Source organism: Arachis stenosperma, chromosome 6 (genome assembly GCF_014773155.1).
Source record: "Arachis stenosperma cultivar V10309 chromosome 6, arast.V10309.gnm1.PFL2, whole genome shotgun sequence".
NCBI lineage: Eukaryota > Viridiplantae > Streptophyta > Magnoliopsida > Fabales > Fabaceae > Arachis > Arachis stenosperma.
The window spans coordinates 42,591,759-42,613,698 of record NC_080382.1 but is presented as its reverse complement, the minus strand read 5'-3'; the positions used below and the strand labels follow the sequence as shown (position 1 = coordinate 42,613,698).

Sequence of the window (21,940 nt, the reverse complement as noted above, 5' to 3'; positions counted from 1 at the left end):
CTTTCCATCCTTCCTTCTTTGTAGCATCTTTGTTGTTGGTTGGTTTGTCTTTAATGATTTTGAAGGAAGTATCTGGTTTCTTCTCACCCATTTTTGCAAAGTATTTCACCAATTGAGCTATCTGCTCCTCAATTCCTCTTATTAACATCTCTTCTTTCTTGCTTGGTTCCACTTCTTTGTTTATGAAAGCCTCAGCCACATGTTCCTCTATTGTTTCTTGATTATCTCCTTCTTGCTCATGCTGATCAAGGTCTAGTATTTCTTCCACCAGGCTCTCTATCATGTCCACCCTCAAATGATCTTCCTTCTCTGGGGGGTGTTGCATTGACTTAAAAACATTGATGATCATTTGCTCATTGTGTACTCTGAAAATCATTTCTCCTTTTTCCACATCAATAATGGCTCTTGCAGTTGCTAGAAATGGTCTGCCCAAGATGATTGAATTGTTGCCTTCCTCATCGGTATCTAGGATTACAAAATCTGCAGGGAAGATAAACTCTCCAACCTTTACTAGCAAATTTTCCACAATTCCATTTGGTATCTTGATTGATCTGTCTGCCATGACTAGTGACATCTTGGTGGGTTTGAGTTCTTCTATGGCCAACTTCTTCATCATGGACAAAGGCATTAAGTTGATACTAGCTCCTAGATCACAAAGAGCTTTATCCAAGGATAGTTTGCCTATAGTGCATGACACTACAAAACTCCCTGGATCCTTGAGTTTTGGTGGGATTCCCTTTTGGAGCACGGCACTACATTCCTCACTAAGCATCACCGTTTCCTTCTCATTCCAATCTCTTTTCTTGTTAATGAGCTCCTTTAGAAACTTAGCATACAGGGGCATTTGCTCCAAAGCCTCTGCCAAAGGTATGTTGATTTCTAACTTCTTGAAAGTCTCAAGAAATTTGTGGAAGTGCTGGTCCTTTGTTTCCTTGTGAAATCTCTGTGGATAAGGTAGTGGTGGTGTTGAGCTCTTCTCCACTTGATGCTGTTTTGGAATTGGTTCTTCCATGATTTTCTTTCCTTTCTTCAAGTTCTGTGGCTTGTTGTCTTCCTCTATGAGTTGTTCTGGAGCACTCTTGCTTATTGTGTCTTTGTTGATGGCTTCATCATTCTTTGTTGGCTCAGTGTCATTCTCCATAAGCTTCTTTGTTGCTCCTTGGCTACCATCTGTTAACACTCTTCCACTTCTTAGTTGCACCACCTTGCATTCTTCCTTTGGGTTGGGAATGGTGTCACTAGGTAGTGAACTTGATGGTTTTTCAACAGAGATCTTCTTAGAGATTTGTCCAATCTGCCTCTCTAGGTTCTTCATGGAGGCTTCTTGATTCTTGGTTGTCAATTCTTGGCTCTTCATTAGTTTCTCCATGAGCAGCTCTAGATTGGTGATTCTCTGTGAATCTTGTGAGATGGGTTGATTTTGGGGTGTTGATGGATGAAGATAAGTGTTTTGGTTAGTTGGGTGGTTATTGAGTGGGTATTGGTTAGAATTTGGGTAGTTGTTTTGTGGTTTTCTGTATGAGTTTTGGTTAGTGTTTGGCTGGGGGTTATGGTTTGTATTTTTCCAATTGTTTTGGCTCGTGTTTCTTTGCCATGGTTGTTGGTTTTGGTTATGGTTGTCTCCCCATCTGAGGTTGGGGTGGTTCTTCCAAGATGGATTGTAAGTATCCCCATAAACTTCATTTGTTCCAGGATTTTGGTTGTGCATGTATTGGACTTGCTCTTGTTGTTGCTCTTCTTGAGTTTCTTCACTTTGCACCCAAGTAGTTGGAGGTTGGCTTGTGGTGCTCACTGCTGCCACTTGCAAGCCATCAATTTTCTTAGCCATTTGCTCAAATTGTTGTTGAATCTGCTGCTGTATCATCTTGTTCTGAGCTAGAATTGAATCAACTCCTTCCAACTCCATTACTCCTCTTCTTTGTGATGGTTGGCGTTGTCTTTGATGAGCAAAGAAATATTGGTTGTTGGCCACCATATCAATGAGGTTTCGAGCTTCCTCTGTGGTTTTCATGAGCTGTAAAGAGCCTCCTGCAGAATGATCAAGAGCTTCTTGAGCTTTAAGAGTGAGTCCCTCATAGAAGTTTTGCAACTTGTCCCACTCAGTGAACATCTCTGGTGGACATTTCCTCAATAGAGCCTTATATCTCTCCCATGCTTCATATAAGCTCTCGGCCTCCATTTGAGTGAATGTTTGAACCTCTGTCTTCAACCTTAGGACTCTTTGAGGTGGATAGAATTTGGCAAGGAACTTGCTCACCAAGTCATCCCAAGTGTTGATGCTTTCTTTTGGAAAGGTCTCTAGCCATTGAGTTGCTTTATCCCTGAGAGAGAATGGGAAGAGTAGCAACTTGTAGCTATCAGGGGGCACACCATTTGTTTTCACTGTGTCACAAATTCTCAAGAAAGTAGACAAATGTTGGTTTGGATCCTCCAAAGGCCCTCCTCCAAAAGAACAATTGTTTTGCACCAGAGTGATGAGTTGTGGCTTGAGTTCAAAGTTGTTTGCATTGACATTGGGAGGAAGAATGCTACTCCCACAATGCCTAGCATTTGCAAATGTGTATGAAGCCAAAACTCTTCTCTGTTGTTGATTATTGTTGGCTCCTTCTCCTCCTGGTTGATTGGTATCTCCTTCCATGTCTTGGAATTCCTCCTCAGATTCTTCTTCTCCAACAATGTTCTTCCCTCTTTCAGCTCTTCTTATTCTCCGAAGAGTCCTTTGATCAATTTCTGAGATAATAGGGGAAGATCTTCCTATACCTGACATACAAACACAAAACACACAGACCCAGAAAATTAACAAAACTTCAATCTATTGCTAGAACGAGGTTTTAGTTAGTTTAAGCAAAAATTCAAACAGTTAGTGTGTTAGTAAGAATTAGAATAACAGAAAAGAAAATGTGCTTAATCTAGACCTCCACTTCACTTAATCATTGTCAATCTATTTCAATCCCCGGCAATGGCGCCAAAAACTTGATGTGTGGAAAACGATCCAACACAAAACTCACCGGCAAGTGTACCGGGTCGCATCAAGTAATAATAACTCACATGAGTGAGGTCGATCCCACAGGGATTGAAGGATTGAGCAATTTTAGTTTAGTGGGTGATTTAGTCAAGCGAATCAAGTTTTGATTGAGTGATTTGTGTTTAACAGGAAGTAAATGACAGTAAATGTAAAGGGGGAAGGGAAAAGTGCAGTAAATTGAAGAACAGAATTGTAAATTTGCAGAATCTTAAAGAGCAAGAAAGTAAATGACTGAAACTTAAAGTGCAAGAAACTTAAAGTGCAGTAACTTAAATGGCAAGAAAGATAAATGGCTTGAATATAAAAGGGAATTGAGGAATGGGATTGCAAGATCTAAGTAAATTGCAGCAATTGATTGAGCAGAATTTAAATCAGAAGCAAATAGCATTCAAACAGAAAGAAAATAAAATGCAGCAAAGGTTCACAGAAGAACCCAAAATGAGTTGTGATCTCAGGACCCAAGGGCTTAGGTAGCAGAGCCTAAAACCCAATTTCCTTCCCAGATCTGAATTTACTAAGCAATTGACAGAAAATTAAAGAAGAAGTAATAGAAGAACAGAATTGGAATTGAATTATGCAGAAAACAAAGTGCAAAGAGCTTGAATGGGAATTGGGACAGAATTTCCCCAATTTCACACACCCAAAACTCAACAACAAGAGAGCAGAATTGCCCAAGGGAAATGAGGAAAGAGATCAGTCAATTCTCCCTTGATCCTCTTAGTGCTCGGACAAATCTCTCAAGAAAGCTCAAAGAAAATGAAATTCAAAAGCCAAGGTAAAAGTCTAAGTGGTAAAAAGTAAAGTAAAAGCTAAAGGTCACTGAAAAGGTCCTAAATACATCAAACTAACTCCTATTTATACACTTTCTATTCTTGGATTTTGGGACTTGGATGGGCTTTTGATTTGGTGAAGAAATGAACTAAAATGGGATTTTAATTTAAATTTTCGGCCCATGAAATTCACTCCCAGGAGGCTGCCCTGCCCTTATGGAGGGCAGGGCAGAAAATTGATGCTTGGTGCTAGCAATTGGTGCGGCCATGGTGCGTGTTGGTGCGAGTCTGGCGCGAGTTTGGTGCGCCCTTGGTGCGCCAGAGGCTACCCTGCCCGCGCCAAGGGCAGGGCAGAAAAGTTGATGCGCCAGATTTGAGGAGTTGCGCGCGTTGGTGCTGCCAGAAAGAAAATTGGTGCGCCAGGATGCGCGTTGGTGCGTGGGACGCTGCCCTGCCCGCGCCAAGGGCAGGGCAGGAAAGCTTTGGTGCGCCAGGGGAGGAGCGTTGCGCGCCAGATGCTGCCAGGACGAGAGTTTGGTGCGCCAGATTTCAAAGTTGGTGCGCCAAAATTTTGTGTGTGGTGCGCCAGTCCAATTGCTGCCCTGCCCGCGCCAAGGGCAGGGCAAGGTCCTTTCCTTCATGGCCCGTGTTCGAAACTGGGAGGAGGCAAACACGCTACATTTCTTTCTTGGCTTCTTGGCACGGCAATCACCCTTAGTCCTTGGCTTCCTCATGGTTCCTTGTTCGAACCTTGTAGCATGCATGGGTGACCTTTTTTTCTTGTTTTCTTTCCTTGAAGTGCCCGATTCTGCCCTCCACAAGGGCAGGGCAGAGTTTGCTTTCTCTTGGTCCCAAGGCACCATTTTGTGCTCTGCCCTTGGAGTGGGCAGGGCAGAGTTGCCTATTCTTGTTTGGTTCTCTATGTTGCCCTCCTAGATGGCAGTCTGCTCTTGTGGAGGGCAATGTTGCTTCCCCCATTGCAATGCGGCACGCTTCTCTCTTCTTTGGCCACGCTTTCCTTTTCTTGTGTTACGCTTCTTAGGCCACACTTTTCATTTTCTTTTCTTTTCTTCACCTACAATAAACCAAAACAACCACTCAAAGTATCACTAAATTCAAGAGGCTTATAAATCAATCAAAATGCAATTAAAATTAGCTTAAACCTCATGATTTAACATTAATTTCATAGTGGTTGCTTGATTTAGAGAAGTTATGCATTTTCACTCCAAATCACTTACTTATGATGCAAGAAAGTGCATAAATGCTAACAAAACAAGTGAAATTATCTTGAAAAATGGGTATATGATGACTTGTCATCAGAGACTAAGTTTGGTGTTCACACACCAACTTAAGACTCAGACACTTGCCCATATATAGTGAGCTAACCATTCAAGTACTTGAGAAACAAGCAACTTCATCACTCTTTGCAGGAAGGGAAACAAGGATCTTAGAAAGAACATGATGCAACAACTAGTAGAAGGAGGAGAAATCAAATTGTTTCCTGGCAACAAAGAGAAAATAAGAAATTTCACAAGGTGGTGTTGTTCCTTGACCTTTCTTTAAAAGGCAAACAAAAGCATGCTTGTTCTGGTTTAAACTGAAATTGTTGAATCTTTCTGGAATGTGAAGTTTTTAGTGTGTTTGTCTGTTTATTGCTTTGAATAAAGTGCATGCCTAGATGTTTGGATATAACTCCACCTTCTTAAACAATTGCTTGCCATGCTTGTTATGTTTCCAAAAATTAAAAGAAAAGTTTGAACAAAGGTAACTTGGCTCAATTAGTGACAAATCAAGTAGAATTAAGTGGTGGTATGCATGCCTGATTGTTTAGTTAGCTCACTGGAATTTGAGTGTAGAATTATCATTTTTGTGTAGAAGTTGAATATTGTCTATGGATCTTGATGAATAAATGTCTTTGGCCATGAAAAAGAAAGAAAAAGAAAAAGAAAAGCCACTGAAAAGGGGCAACCAAAAAGCAAAAGAATTAAGAAAATAAAGCTAGGCACCAATGGTTTGAACTTTTGAGACATATGCCTGTGGTGTTTATGTACTAGGATCTGCTTGGATGAATAGGTTCTGTGGAGTGTTTCAACACTTGGTAACTTGGGTTAACTAACCCGGGATTATCAACCAAAAGTCCATTATCAAGAGCAACCTAGCTACAAAACATTTAGTTACACAAAGAGGTGCTGGGCACCAATGTCTCAAAAAGAAATGTGAACTAAAATGCCTGTAGTGGATATGTGTACTGCACTGATAAGAAAAAGAAAATGCCAAAGGCTTGTGCACACATGACACTGAGCAAACAAGGAGCAAAAGAGCTCTAAGAAAAAGAAAAACAAAGAAAGAAAAAGTGCCAAGGACATGAGAATAACAAGAGGCCATAGCAGTGTTTGATGGATGCAATGAAAAAGTGATGATTCTACCTGATAATAATGAAAAAGTGATGCTGCAACTTTCTGCATAAAACCCTTCTGATGAGCTTCAAATGCTTGCTAATATAGCCAATGTAATTGCTTTTTGTTTCATACTTTCTTCTCAAATAACTCAGGACTTGCTTAGGGACAAGCAAGTATTAAGTTTGGTGTTGTGATGCCAAGGCATCTTAGGCTAGTTTCACTAGCATTTTTCTGTAGTTTTAGTTGTTTTATGCATTTTCTTGAGCTTAAAGTAACCAAGAATGGTTAAATGAACAACAAAGCAATGAACCATCCAAAACATTATGATTTTGATGCAAATTCCATGAGTTTTTAGTGATATTACTTGAATGCTATGAATGGATGAATTCTCATGAAATTTTGCAAGACTTTGATGCAATTGTTTGGATGATTTCAGGGAAGAGAGGCTAGGCAAGGAAGCAACAAAATCAATAAAGGAAGCTTGAAATTCAAATGGGACGTTTAAGCTCCAGTTTAAGCCTAAACTGGAGCTTAAACGCCAAAATCATGAGAAGAAAGGAAATGCTGTAACTGGCGTTTAACCTCCAGTTTGACCTTAAACTGGAAGTTAAACGCCAGAATGAGAAAGGGCACTAAGAAGCATTCCACGTTTAACCTCCAGTTTAACCTTAAACTGGAGGTTAAACGCCAGAATGATGATTTGAACCAAGGGAGCATTCCACGTTTAACCTCTAGTTTAACCTTAAACTAGAGGTTAAACGTGTTCGACACTTTTCTTTCTCACCAAGAAGCATTCCACGTTTAACCTCCAGTTTAACCTTAAACTGGAGGTTAAACGCCAGAAGCAAGAGAGGCACCAGGAGCATTCCACGTTTAACCTCCAGTTTGACCTCAAACTGGAGGTTAAACGTGTTCGATCCAAATTGCCTCCATGGGTTGCTTTCTTCATTTCCAAGTTTAACCTCCAGTTTGACCTCAAACTGGAGGTTAAACGTGTTCGACTATGTACACTCCTGGGGTGCTTTCTTCCAATTCCACGTTTAAGTTTTAGTTTGACCTTAAACTGAAACTTAAACTTCAACTTAAACACCACCATTTGAAAAGGTTTCTGGGCCAAATATATTGAAGTTTAAGTTAGCAATTGAGCACAATTATTAACTTAAACGTATTATGGTGTGAAACCCAAGTGAATATCATGGTTTATGGGATTGGGCCTAAAGAATTGATGAGTCTGGAACTTCAAATTGTTGAGTCTTGTGTCATTACTTGTTTATCACTAAGTTTGCTCAATGAATGATACAGAATTGGATCACAGCCTCATCAGGATTATGGACCATAAGCCTAAAGCAAAAGGAAATCAAGGAAAGGCCTCAAAGCCCAAGAAACACAACAGAAGCTCAATTTAGAAAGTGTATAAATAGGATAGAATTGAAGTTAGTAGGGGATCTTTTGACCTTTGGACAATTTTTTTTACACTAGAGAACTTTTGATATTGTGTAATTGAATTCTGAGCTATGAAGTACTAAACCCCTTTCATTGGGTTAGGGAGCTCTATTGTAATTCAATGAATCAATAATAGTTTCATCTTTTTCTTCAATCTTTTCTCTTGAATTTTGTTAGAAAGCTTCTCGATCTAATTCCATTGGGTAGTTGTCTTGGGAAAGAAACTACCCATAATTGGAATCCTTCGGAACCTTGGGAAAGGAATGATGGATTCATGCTAGAGAAGCTTTCTCACAGTGAATTGGATTGGGGTTTGGATGGATATTGTGACATGTAATCCTACCAAATTGCGGTCCATGAAATTGTGTGGTATAATCAGTGATCGAGCATCATCTCTTCTTATGAACATTTAAACCAAGGGATTGGAAATTTGTTTGTTTTTAGAGAGAATTGGTGAGCCAAGGAATTGGGATCCAATCATATAAGATTGCCAAGCAAGATTCAATGAATGCATTGGTTGAGGAAGAGATGAAAATGTTTTGATTCGGAGATTTCAATATCTCCTGACCCCAATGAACTCCCCATCTCTGATCTACCCTTTTCTATTCATATTCTGCAATTTCAATTCATGCAATCACCCCATCCCTTTTAATTTCAGCAATTTAATTTCTCGCATTTTCATTCTTGCAATTTAAGATTCCGTCATTTCCATTCCTTGCAATTTACACTTCCCGCCAAATTTACTTTATGCAATTCACATCCAATTCTTGATTCCGCTCAACTAACCAAACTTCTAATCCGAATTGCTCACTCAACCAATCCTTGTGGGATTCGACCTCACTCTATTGTGAGTTTTTACTTGACGATAACCGGTGCACTTGCCGGAAGGAATTTTGCCGCTCGTGCAATTTCCTAAAATCGTAGCATAACAAGTTTATGCGCATCATCCACCATGCAGTGCCATATATGCTTGGAAAGCTCTTGATTCCTACTTTCCAATGCTTCTTGAATCACCTCATTTGGAGCTCTGTAGCTCAAGTTATTCTTGTTGGAAGTATACCCCTTCAAGCTGTTGTGGTGTGTGGCGCCAACGTTAGCCCAAAAGTTAGGGGGCTAACGTTGGCGCAAACTTTTGCCCCCTAACCTTGCATCTTCATGTGCCAACGTTAGCCCAAAAGTTAGGGGGCTAACGTTGGTGCAAACGTGAGTAGCCCAGGGGGTGATTTTCCAATTCTCACGTTAGCCTCAAAGTTAGGGGTCTAACTTTGAGGCTAACTTTTCACCCAAAACTTTTTGTCCTCTCTTCCTCCTTGTTTTGAGCCACGCTTTTCTTCCTTTGGGCCACGCTTTTCTTCCTTGATTTGGTCATGGGTCACGCTTTTAGAAGCGTGGCCTAAGCCTCCAAAGTGTGCTCCAATTTCAAAGTGTGCCCAAAATTCCTCTTTTCTTCTTTTTAGCTTATTTTGTGCTCTTTTTGCTTCTTTTTCTTCTTATTTCTTACAAAGTTTATCAAATCAAAAGATCAAAGAAATGTACCATTTAAGCACCAAAGAATGCAATATTTAAACACTAATCATAAATTTCTTGTATGAAAAAGCATAGAAAAACATGACATGGTGACATGTTATCACCCGCGATATGTCTGTCTTCATTTAAATGGTTGATGTCGTTATTGTGAATTATCATGACAAAAACACTTTTTTTTTATTCATTCTTTTTCTCCTTTTTTCTTTCTCTTTTCTCTCAATTCCACCAAACTTCAAAATTTGCCAAATAATTTTAGGGTAATGCGCAGGGCCGGAATTACTTGCGTTGTTATATAGTGGTCCCAGTTATTTCGCAGTTAACACTTGTATTATTATGCGAGAGTCGTTGTTTTTTTATTGCACTGGCATAGTCTACACAATAGCTTTTTTTCCTATTGCGTAGACCTTAAATAGTCAATGCTTACGAAATTAAAGATAATGTTTAAAATGGTAGAAAATTTAAAAACTAAACAAATGAATAAATATAATTTTTTTTGTTTTATATAAGAAACCTGATAAATGAGACATAAATAACTAATTTTTAAAAACAGGAGTTTAACATCTAACAAGTAGAAATTATCAGCATCACTTGGCGAATCTAAGAATTTTACAAAGAGATAGGAGAAAACTATAAGCTTGTATATCAAAGATTATATCATATATTTAGTAACGTTGGTTTCTTTTATTATTTTTAACAAAAAATTTCAAGTGCTATATCAAAATTGAAGATTTCCTAAAAGAAAAACATATTTTAATATCATGAACAACTAAAAGTAATTTTAAGAAATTCATTTATATCAGAGTATTTTTCGCACAAAACCGTAATTTTTATCCTTCATTATTATAAATAATATAAGATAAATAATATAGATTAGTTTTTCTAATACGTTTGATATATTATTTAAAATAAATTTGTGAATACAATATATAAAGTATATTTCTATTAATAAATAATTTACTTAATACGTTTTATTTTAATATAGATAATGTTAGAGGACAACATAATTTATTATTTTTTATTATTTTTTAATTATTAATAATTAAAAATATTAGCTAAAATTATGTGGTTAGATTGTTAGACTAAAAATATTAGATTATTGACTAAGTACTGGCTAATACAAAATAAAAAAGTTGATCTTTAAGTTTTTCTCTTTTAATATCATAAAAAATAAATAAATTTTTATGTGATTCATTTTATGTATATATTTTCTTATTACATTTAGTTAGAATTGTTATAAAAGTTAAATTATTCTTTATACGATAATAGATATAAAAATTAGGAGAAAAATTAAATTATTATTTATATAATAATAGATGTAAAAATGAAATTATTCTTTATATGATAATCAAAGTTCTAAAAATTGGTTCAAATTATCTGGTTGAACTGATCAAACTGTAAACCAGTGAGAATGTAACACTGTTATTATCAGAATATCACGTTTCCGGCTGTGCCACTCTGATAATGAGGATATTACGACGATTTTTGTATATTTAATAATAAAATAGGAGTCTTTATCTCGAAATTGTATCACTGATTTCGTTTGAAAACCCGAAAATACTTTTTATTTTTATAAACATACATAGATACAAATCACAGCACTTATATATATATATATATATATATATATATATATATATATATATAAGACTTCTTATACAAGTAACAATAAATATTACATACGTAAATTTTATTACAATCACGACTCCTATCCCTCTTACAAAAATATAATAACCATGGTGAGGCAAAAGAATAACTAAGCTAATACAACAACATCACAGAACCCAAAACGTAGTAATCTCTTCATAAATTTCTACGTCCGTCCTGAAAAGAGAAGTCTGTAGGGGGTGAGAACCTAACCACACGATTTCATTAGAGGAGTTTTAGAATTGTCATAAGAGGATATATGAATGAAAAAAATAGGTTTCAATCGTAGTGATCATCGTTTGTCTTATGAACCTTTATGAAAATCAACAATTAATTATCAAAAACCCAAATTTATATTTTAATTATAAAAACTCCAGTCAAACGTAATATCTCATAATATTTCACTTAAATACCAAAGAACCATTCTAACCAAACTTACCAATAATTCATCCAATCGAAGCCTCCAACCCAAAACATAGTCAACCATGACCTCTGGCCCAAAACATTATCAATCACGACCTCCGGCCTAACACATAATCAACCACGGCCTCCAACCCAAAGCATAATCAAATCACAGTAATCCGAACTAACCAATCACAATCACAAGTAATGAAGTTCAAACACAATCAAGAGCAATTACAGCAAGCATGGGAATTAGCAGTTAAGCAGAATTATTCACATAGGCCAACCAAATATAATATGCACATCCAAAAAGGTCAGATAGATGTATATGATGTATGCCTGTCCTACTGGGCATGAGCTCACATGTTAGTTAAACTGTCAGAACCCGACACATCTAGTAGCTAACTCGGATATCGTCTCTCTATTACATATACACACTCTTGGGATAAAGTACCCGCCACACTCTTGGGATATAGTGTTCGATATCTTTTCTGGGACATAATGCTCTCACACTCTTAGGATATAGTACCCGTCACAATCTTGAGATATAGTATCTGTCATGCTCTTGGGATATGGTGCTCTTCACACTCTTGGGATATAATGCTTGCAATACTCCTGGGATATAGTGCCCGCCACACTTCGGAAACAAAGAAAGTACGATACAACAAAAGGGAAACAGATCATACACAACCAAGATCACAAGCAAAATTGCAACTTAATATAATCATTTCTCAATCAAACCTCATCATAATCATAATCACCATCCATCAGGGATATAGTGCCCAGAAAATTCTTGGGATATAGTGTCTCGCACACTCTTGAGATATAGGGCTTAGCACACTTTTCAACCATAATCGTTATCATTATCAAACTCATCATTTACATAATCAAAATCAAGAATAATCAAGATCATAAGCAAAATCGCAAATTAATATAAACATTTCTCAATCAGACTTCATCATGTTCATAATCACCATTTATCAGGGATATAGTATCCAGCACACTCTTGCGATACAGTGCCCGGCAGACTTTTCAAATAATAATCATTTTATAGGCTAACGAACCAAACTTCCATAATCCTCAATTTTAATTTAAAGTATTTTCACGGTCTTCAACCATCATCTTAAAATTAAATGAGTTAAAATCATAAACTAATTTTTCAAATTAACAAAAATTATAAAACCCATTTTTGTTTAACCTTAAATAATCAATCTCATTACTTGAGTTCATTAAAATTCTTAAATAAAAACTCTTTAATTTGAATCAATCAAATTAACTCATTTTTGAGTTAATCAAGCTTTCAAAACTGATTTAATTTCATTCTTAAGCTAAAAACATTCACAAAAGACTCAAAAAAACCTTTATTCTTAAATACACACTTACATTACTTTATTTTTCGTTAAAATCTTCAAAACGTCACTCTTTAATTCATATTAATTCAATAAAACTCATTTATGTTCAATTAAATTCCCAAATTATAATTAACCAAACCGATATCAAGTCATTTTTAACATCAAATTATTTTTAATATCAAGAAAACCAGTTCAACAAAGTCAACCAACAAACCAGAATGTCCAACCTTCTCAAATAGTCAATATATAACTCAATTAGGCAAACAATTACATTCATCTAAAGCAACTCAGTTCAATTCATAAGACTCACATAATCATAAAAATATTTTTCATATCAATATTAACTTGTAACAATTCATGATAATAAAACAGTTTTAAGAAAAAGTCCCTACTTCAAAAAGTCAAAACCCATAAGCCACATAATGTGGTAAGACCCTTATTCTTCTGGTCCTCAATAGCGGCAACTGCAACCACAGTTCTATACTACTTTTGCAGTAATAGTAGCAACATTAATCGCAACATGCAATGACCAGAATTCGACTCTACATTTCCGAAATCTCATCATCTTTAACAAACCATAACAGAATACTGATTCCAAGGATTTTGGAATAAAAACGCTTACTGTAACTAAGGAGGAACAACTGAACTGGACAGTAGTAGCTCGACAGTGGTTCTGGTGGCTATAGCCACAACGACGAAGTCTAAATAGAGCCAGAATTGAAGAAGTGGCAAGCTCAAAGCAATTTCGGCGGCTATAGACATGGCGGCGTAGTTCAAAATGGTAAGTAGCGGAGGGACAACGCATGGCAGCACGAGCACGAACGATAGTGATGGCGAGCCCGGTAATGATGACGGCATGACTTCCTCCCATCCATCGCGATCTGCTCCTCCAGTGATGGCGTGCACGTCGACGGCTTCCCAACGACGATGAGGATGAAGCATAAATGGCAGTGACGAGGTGTGGCTCGACGGAGGGGACCCTTCCTCCTCTCCCTCGCGTCACATCTCTCTCTCTCTTTCTCTCTCTCTCTCTCTCTCTTTCTCTCTCTCGCTCTTCCTCCTCTTGGTTTGATGACGACAGCGACAGTGGGCACTGTCTCCTTCCTCCTTCCTTTCTTCCCTTCTTCCTTGAGCTCTCCCCTTCTCTTTATCCCTTTCTCTTTTCTTTTTCTTTTCTAGCCATTAGGGGAAAAGGGGTTGGCGGCCAGGTTTTGGTGAGGATGAGTGGGTGTTGTGTTGTGTTGTGTTGTGTTGTGTGAAGGCTAAAGTGGTATGGGTAGAAATTAGGGTTCGTGTAGAGTAAGAATTTTAATAAAAATAAAAGGATAGAATAATAATTTAAAACCAAATTTAATCCAACAATAATTATCTTCAAACTACCATTTAATTATCAAGTTGTAAATTATTTTTGAATAAATACTAATTCAATAAAAATTGGAGATAATCAAATTAATTTTTCTTTATTGATAAAATAAGGCTCAAAAATTAAATATTTAATTCGAAGCATATAAAATTCTCATTATTTTTTAATTACTACAATTTTAAATCATAAATAAAAAATACATTATTACTATGAAAATTATATGAGTTATAATTAATTTTAAATTCAAAACCTCATAACTTTGCTTTAATTACCTTTATGTAAGATAATTTTCTAAAAATAAACTTAAAGTAAATATCATAAGTCTCAAATAACTCATAATCAAATTTTTTAAAATTTGGAGTTTTACAGAGAAAAGCAATTCGGTCAAAAGTTATAACTGCTACTTTCAAAAACTGTTGTTGGACTATTAAACCGTCTTTGAGTCGTTCTCGTCATCTGGCCTCCATCTCTATCATGCTTCTGTCCCTCTTCTTAGACTGCTCAAAAATTAGAATAAAGGTTTAAGATTTTGCTAGTGCTACTCAGATTGATTTTTTCAATTTTTTTTTTGAACTTTTCATTCATGGTTCTTTGTTCTTTGGTTTAGAATTCTGCTACTACTAGTGTTACTCAAATTGAAATATTAAATGATTAGCTCTACTCACTGCTATTGTTTTGTGCCATACTCTATTTTGGTTCTTTTTTTTTGTGGCTGCGCTGAAATTATGCTAAAAGTCTGAAACCTTAATAATCTTTGTTAATCTTTGGAAAAGTTTGTTACTGTTGTGTAACTTTTTGTTGCTGGATAACTTTCAATTGTTTTTATTAATGTTGTTGCTTTATTTTAAATTTTAATTGGTGTTGTCTTATAATTTGCTATAATTTGATAATTTTGTGTAATTTTTCTACTATATTGATTTTTGTTTTAATTGTTTGGTTATTCTCTGTTCATTGTTTTAATTGGTATCATGAACTTGTTAATTGGCTAATTATTCCTGTGTTATTGTTAATTTACTTTAGTTTTTTGTTGTGCTTATTCTTGTAGTACAAATTTTCCTGATTTAAAAGTTTTTTTGTTGTTTTGAATAAACCTACATTTGATTTAGATGAACTTTTCTATAATACTATTTTTATATTCGAAGAATATATATATATATATATATATATATATATATATATATATATATATATATATATATATATATATAGTGTGGTACAATTCTTTTTTGTTCTTGTCTTTCTAATTATTGGGTGGTTGTATTTTTGCTATATATATATATACATATACAATGGGAATAAATCTCCAAAATGTTTTTAGAATTGATGTTGTGTACTAAAATTCTTCTTAAAATTTGAATTGCACTAATTATATTTTTGAGATTAAAAAAATTATATTAAATTAGTCTCTGATTTATTTTCTATTAATGACGCACTGATGTTGTAACACCCTACTATATAGAGTCTTATACTTAAGTCATAAAATAGAAATGGCAAGGTATTACGACCTCTAAAAATAAAATTTAGTATACATAGTAGTGTGAACAACGTTTATAACGAGGAGCCTTTGAAGAAAAGGAGTTAAACAAAATCGTAAATTGAAAAGCACAACACTTCGATCGATAACGTAACATAACGGATAAAGGATAAGCTAACGCAAGAGTATATATACAAAAGAGTGCCAAAAACACGAATATCAAAACTCAAGATCTGGTTGCGAAGATAACCAGTCCGAGTATAAAGTATATATATATATATATATATATATATATATATATATATATATATATATTAAAGTAAGGAACCGAAAAGAAATCCAAAAGACGAATTACAAAAACCTGTTCTCCAAAACAACCTCTAAGAGGAGTCATCACAGTATGTATTATTTAGTGGAGATAAAAAGTATCTAAGCAAAAACATGAAACCAAAGTAAAATCCCGAGAACCAAAGATCTTCGCTAATCCAGAAGTCTCCAGCATACTTCAGCGAGAAGTCTCACGTCCTACATCTGAAAATCACAAAATCCGCATGAGTGAGAACCGGAGGTTCTCAGTATGGTAACAGTGCCCACATATCTAACATGTAATATCCTGGGAAAGTCGAAGGCAATCCTAGAACTTCCAAGAGATAAATCAAAGCTTATAAACAGACTAAACCATAAATGGCAACTGACTAAAGATCTTCAGTCTATCTATTACTTCCCTTTCTAAATCCTTCAGACCTCCCAACTGCCAGCAGTAATATAATATGGCAAACACAATTATATCAGATAAGGAGATATACAAATAAGAAACAGATATGACATTTAGACAAGTAGCAAGTAATACGCAGTCAATTAGGCAAATCCAAACAATTCACATAATATGCATATGATGAATGCCTATCCTAATGACTGATGAGTCTTATATGTCAGTTATAAAGACAACCCGACAAGTCCTGGTTGCTAACCATTGGACTGATCCTCTGTCGTGCATCCCCAACTCAAGTTATACTCAACAAAAATCATAATTCATATCCAACACCCTCACTCGTGTATATTCACGGGGGCGAGCTCATCCGGAACTTTCACATTTTCTGGCCACACTTACGACATAGGGTCAGTAGAGTATCGAGTCTCCACCTGGAGCACGTGGTAGCTAGCCACGACTTTCTCCCAGGAAAACCCGTATCTCAGATAGTGGAAGTACAACATTCACATTTCATTCAATAAGCATATATGCAATCATACTCAGCCATAATTCAATAATGGCTCCACCGTAATTTGGCAATAACTCAGCCATCCGGCTTATAATTCAATCCATAACCAGCTAATTCATTAACAAATATAGCCCTTCGGCTCATGGCATATGAAGCATTTCCAATGCCATCCTCCGTATCTCATACAATCATCTTTGATCATCATTGATCATTAATTCTCCCTTTTATTCATTCATAAGTTACCACATTCCCTAGCTCCTTTCCCACTGCTAGGCATATCGTAATAATTTAAGACATAAGAGGTGGGATCGGAGCCTTAGAAGTATGAAATTTGGCTTTGAAAACTTAAAAATCAACCTTGGGGTGAAAACAGCGTCACCCGTGCATGTCGCCCACGCGCAAGCGTGGAAAGCCAAAAAAGTATAGTGACGCGTATGCGTCGCCCACGCGTACGCGTGGATGGGAAAAAAGCCAAGTGACGCCCGCACGTTAGCCACGCGTACGCGTAGGTGTGTTTTGTGCCCCACACACAAAGCCAGCGCAATTCTCGCATAACTCTCAGGAATTTGTATGGACAATTAGAGCAGCACATTGACATGTACGCATCAGCCACGCTTATGACGGGCATAACTTCTCTCTTGGAAACCCAATCTTCCGACGGGGATAACTTCTTTGTTTCAAACCATTTTTCACCCGTTCTTTGAATGGCATAAACATCCCGTATCCAATTTTATTTCTAAATAAGTTTGGCACAAATTGGGGATCCGGAGTCCAAGTTATGCTCCATCAAAGTATACCCAAAAACCACATTTTCATACAAAATCACAAAGTGTCATTTTCAAACAAACCAAATCCAACCCTTTTTACAATCAACCAAAACATACCAAAAATCAACCTCAAGCCTCATCAACTTATACATTAACATTTTTATCAAATTCAAAAACCACCGTCCTACCATTTTAACCCATTTCAATCAAATAACCCAATTTCAAACAAATTATCATGTCATATATTCTTCCTCATCCCAATTTCCAACAACACCATTTTCAATCAACCATCATTAGATACAATCAATATCATCTCCACCATCAACATGGTATCACTCACAATTGAACCTCAACCAATCATCAAATATATATCAAAACATGCATATCTCTCATTCATCATACCATCAAAACATCAATATTTATAATCACATATATGACCACAGAATGTATCTCAACCATTCAACAACATCAACAATTCAATTCCTATCATAGGGCCTCTAGCCTAAGTTTTCACACCACATTACATTTTAGTTACAGGAAACCGAGACCATACCTTAGCCGATTTCCCCGCTGAACCCAGAGCACTTCCAAATCACTTTTTCACAAGCTCTCAAGGTCTCAACATCTCCAAAAACAGATTTTTGGCACACCAAAGCCCTTTTCCAAGCTTTCCAAAATCTCAATCAAGCTTCAATATTTACATACACACTACCTAAGCCAGAATTATCAAACCCAAGCACAAAAACTCAATATCCAAACATCATAGACTAACACATTCCACTAGGGTTGAGAATCTTACCACACCCTAGGATCAAGGAGACAAGATTAACCTTCTCCTTCAAGCTAGTTGGATCCCATAACATCAAAGAGCCCAAAATCTCAACACTTTTTCTCCAAAAATTCGAATTTAAGGGCTGAGAAACTGAACTAAAATTGTGGCATACCTCAAGAAAAAAATAGTAGGTTTTTGTAGAGCTCGTCGCGCTGAACGTGTGGTCACAAACGGTTTAGCAATCGGAGCCATGGATCAAAAGTTATGGTGGCTTGAAGATCAAATGAGAGTTGAAACTTTGGAAGAGTGTTCTTCCCTCATTCTTTGTAATTTCCAGCGTGTTTGAGGTTTAAGGGAGGAGAGAGAGTGCTGTTTTTAGGGTTTTCGATTTAGTTTGGTTGGCCAAGGACCCAATATAGGTCCGATTGGCCCGGTTTGGTCCGTTCGGTCCAGTCTTGGGCCGATTTCTATAAAATTGGTATCGAAATTCTCATTTCAATATCCTCTATCATATTAAACCATAAAAATCACACTTTTTGGCTTTCTAGAATAAATTCTAATTTATGGGTTAATTAGTCATTAATTAATCGGGTTTTACACTCTACCCACCTAATTGGAAATTTTGCCCACAAAATTCGAATTCAATTACCTGAGAATAAGTGCGAGTAATCAGTTCGCATCTCCAACTCAAGTTCCCAAGTGTGTTTCTCAATACCGGCTCAACTCCATGCCTCTTTGACTAACGAAACCTCTTTTCCACGCAACCGTTTGATACTCGTATCGTCAATTCTGACCGGAGCCACTGGAAGCGTCAGATCCTCTTTTAACTGAACAGATTCAGGTTCTAACACATGGCCAGCATCAGGAGTATACTTCCGAAGCTGCGATACGTGAAATACATCGTGTAGGTTCGAAAGGTGGGGTGGTAGAGCCATCTGATACGCCACCAGTCCAACTCTCTCCAGGATCTGAAACGGACCAATGTACCGAGGATTCAACTTCTTCGCTTTAATTGCCCTACCTACTCCTGTGGTTGGAGTAACTTTAAGGAAAACATGGTCTCCTTCCTCAAATTCCAAGCGCTTCTGCCTCTAATCGGTATAACTCTTCTAACGACTCTGCATAGTAAGCATCCTATCTCGAATTTTCTTGACTTGTTCAGTGCTCTCATCTATCATCTCCAGCCCCAACAAGCCTTTCTCCCTAGCCTCATGCCAGCATAGCAGAGATTGGTATTTCCTCCCATACAGAGCCTCATACGGAGCCATTCCAATGCTCTCATGGTAGCTATTATTGTACGCAAACTCCACTAACAGCATATATCGATCCCAACTTGCCGACTGATCCAAAACACAAGCCCTCAACATATCTTCTAAGGTTAGGATCATCCTCTTGGGTTGACCATTTGTTTGAGGATGGTAAGTTGTGCTCAGGCTTAATCGGGTTCTGAAAGCTTTCTGAAATGCACCCTAAAACCTCGAAGTGAAACAAGGCTCTCTATCGGAGATTCTAGTAAAAGGTACACCATGAAGTCTCACAATCTCTTTTATGTATAACCGTACTAGCTCCTCAAGGGTGTAATTCATTCAAATGGGTAAAAAGTGAGCTAACTTCGTTAGTCGGTCCATAATTACCCAAACAGCTTCAAAATCGGCCCTAGTCCTTGGCAATCCCGACACAAAGTCCATCGCAATGCTTTCCTACTTTCATTGTGGAACCTCTAAAGGTTGCAACGTCTCGGAAGGTCTCTGGTGTTTGATCTTTACTTTCTGACAGGTTAAACACTTTGAAACATGTTCCGCCACATCATTCTTCACACTCGGCCACCAAAACATCGCCTTTAGATCATGGTACATCTTAGTACTCCCTGGGTGAATAGAGAATCCGCTCTTATGTGCTTCCTTTAAGATATCTTGCTGCAAAGTGCCAATATCTGGCACAATGATCCTACCCTTGAATCTCCATAACCCATCTTAATCTTCCAAAACTCTCCACTGCTTTCTTTCCTCAATAGCTGGTAACACCTTCGATAATGCGTCATCATTTTTATGAGCCTTTAGAAGTTCGGAGTTAAAATCACTTGAGATCTGTAATCGACTCAAACACAGAGTTCCAGACACTTCTTGAACACCAATTTTTAGACTCTCAAATTCCTTGAGCAACTTCTCTTCTCGAAGCATCATCCAAGCAGCATACAACGACTTTCGACTTAACGCATCTGCCACTACATTCGCCTTCCCCGGATGGTAATTCAACTCAAAGTCGTAGTCCTTCAGTAATTCCATCCACCTCCTCCGCTGCATATTAAGTTCTTTCTGATCAAAGAGATATTTCAAGCTCTTCTGATCAGAGAAAACTTGGAACTTAACACCATAGAGGTAATGCCTCCACACCTTTAGTGCAAACACAACCGCAGCAAGCTCCAAATCGTGTGTAGGGTAATTAACTTCAGGAGGTCTCAACTACCGTAAGGCATACGCCACCACATTACGATGCTGCATCAGCACGCACCCTAGACCCTTCAGTGAGGCATCATAGTACACGTCAAATGATTTATTTGGTTGAGGTAACACCAATACAAGCGTGGTCATTAACTTTTGCTTCAACGCCTGAAAGCTCTCCTCACACTCAGGGGTCCAACAAATGGCGGGTCCTTGCGGGTTAACCTTGTCAATGGCAAAGCTATATGCGAAAAGCCTTTGATGAATCTTCTGTAATAGCCAGCTAAGCCCAGAAAACTCCTTGTCTTAGTTACAGAGGTTGGTCGCCCCCAATCCATTACTGCCTCCACCTTAGATGGGTCTACTGCTATACCTTGTTTACTCACCATGTGACCTAAAAACCTCACCTCACTCTTCCAGAATTCACATTTAGATAGTTTTACGTAGAGTTTCTTTTCCTTTAGTATCTGCAATACGGTCCTCAAGTGTTCCGCATGTTCTTCTTCAGTTTTGGAGTAAATTAGTATGTCATCAATGAAGACAACAACGAATTTATCCAGAAATGGACGGAAAACTTTGTTCATATAATCCATAAACACTGCAGGAGCAATTGTCAACCCAAAAGATATTACAGTGTATTCGTAATGACCATAATGAGTCATGAAAGCGGTCTTAGGGATATTCTCACCCTTCACCCTTATCTGGTGATAACCGGATCGTAAATCGATCTTGGAGAAAACCGCAGATCCTTATAACTGATCCATCAGATCATCAATCCTCGACAGTGGGTACTTATTCTTTATTGTGACCTTGTTCAGCTGCCTATAATCCACATAGGGCCGTATACTCCCGTCTTTCTTCTTTACCAGTAACACTGGCGTGCCCCACAGAGAAACACTTGGTCAAATAAAGTTCTTACCCAACAGATCCTCTAACTGAGACTTTAGCTCGGCCATTTCTAGCGGTGACATCCTATAAGGAGCACTCGAGATTGGTCCAGCCCCAGGCACCAACTCAATAGCAAACTCAACCTCTCGGTTAGGTGAAAATTCATCAATATCGTTGGGAAACACCTCTGGAAACTCACACACAACCAAAATTTGCTCCAATCTTTGATCATCACCCAAAAAACCCACAGTTAACAATAGAACACCCTGACATTTGGTCCCAGAATAATTCACCATCATAGAATTCAAGTAATAACTATTCAATACAACCGGCCCTTCTGTATCTTCCGGCAGAAAGTCCACCGATTTTGCAGAACAATCGAGCAGGAAATCATTCTCAGATAACCTGTCTAATCCCAAGATAAGATCTAGACCGATCATCGGCAAGCAAATT

At 37.3% G+C, this 21,940-nt stretch overlaps 1 protein-coding gene across 1 annotated transcript; it reads right to left on the bottom strand.

Annotated features, from left to right (window-relative positions):
* Positions 1 to 18,877: 18,877 nt before the first annotated feature.
* Positions 18,878 to 19,846, bottom strand: LOC130933986 (uncharacterized). Its single transcript, XM_057863577.1, has 2 exons — positions 19,793 to 19,846; positions 18,878 to 19,249 (listed from the first exon to the last, which is right to left on the bottom strand). The coding sequence occupies exons 1-2, from the start codon at positions 19,844 to 19,846 to the stop codon at positions 18,878 to 18,880; spliced, it is 426 nt and encodes a 141-aa protein (XP_057719560.1).
* Between the last annotated feature and the right edge of the window lie 2,094 nt (positions 19,847 to 21,940).

Excerpts from the sequence above, each read along its gene's own strand:
- LOC130933986 (XM_057863577.1), bottom strand. The coding sequence starts at position 19,846 with ATGGACTTTGTGTCGGGATTGCCAAGGACTAGGGCCGATTTTGAAGCT. Across the intron at positions 19,250-19,792 it reads CCGATTTTGAAGCTGTTTGG|AGGCAGAAGCGCTTGGAATT; the intron begins GTAATTATGGAC and ends TATACCGATTAG.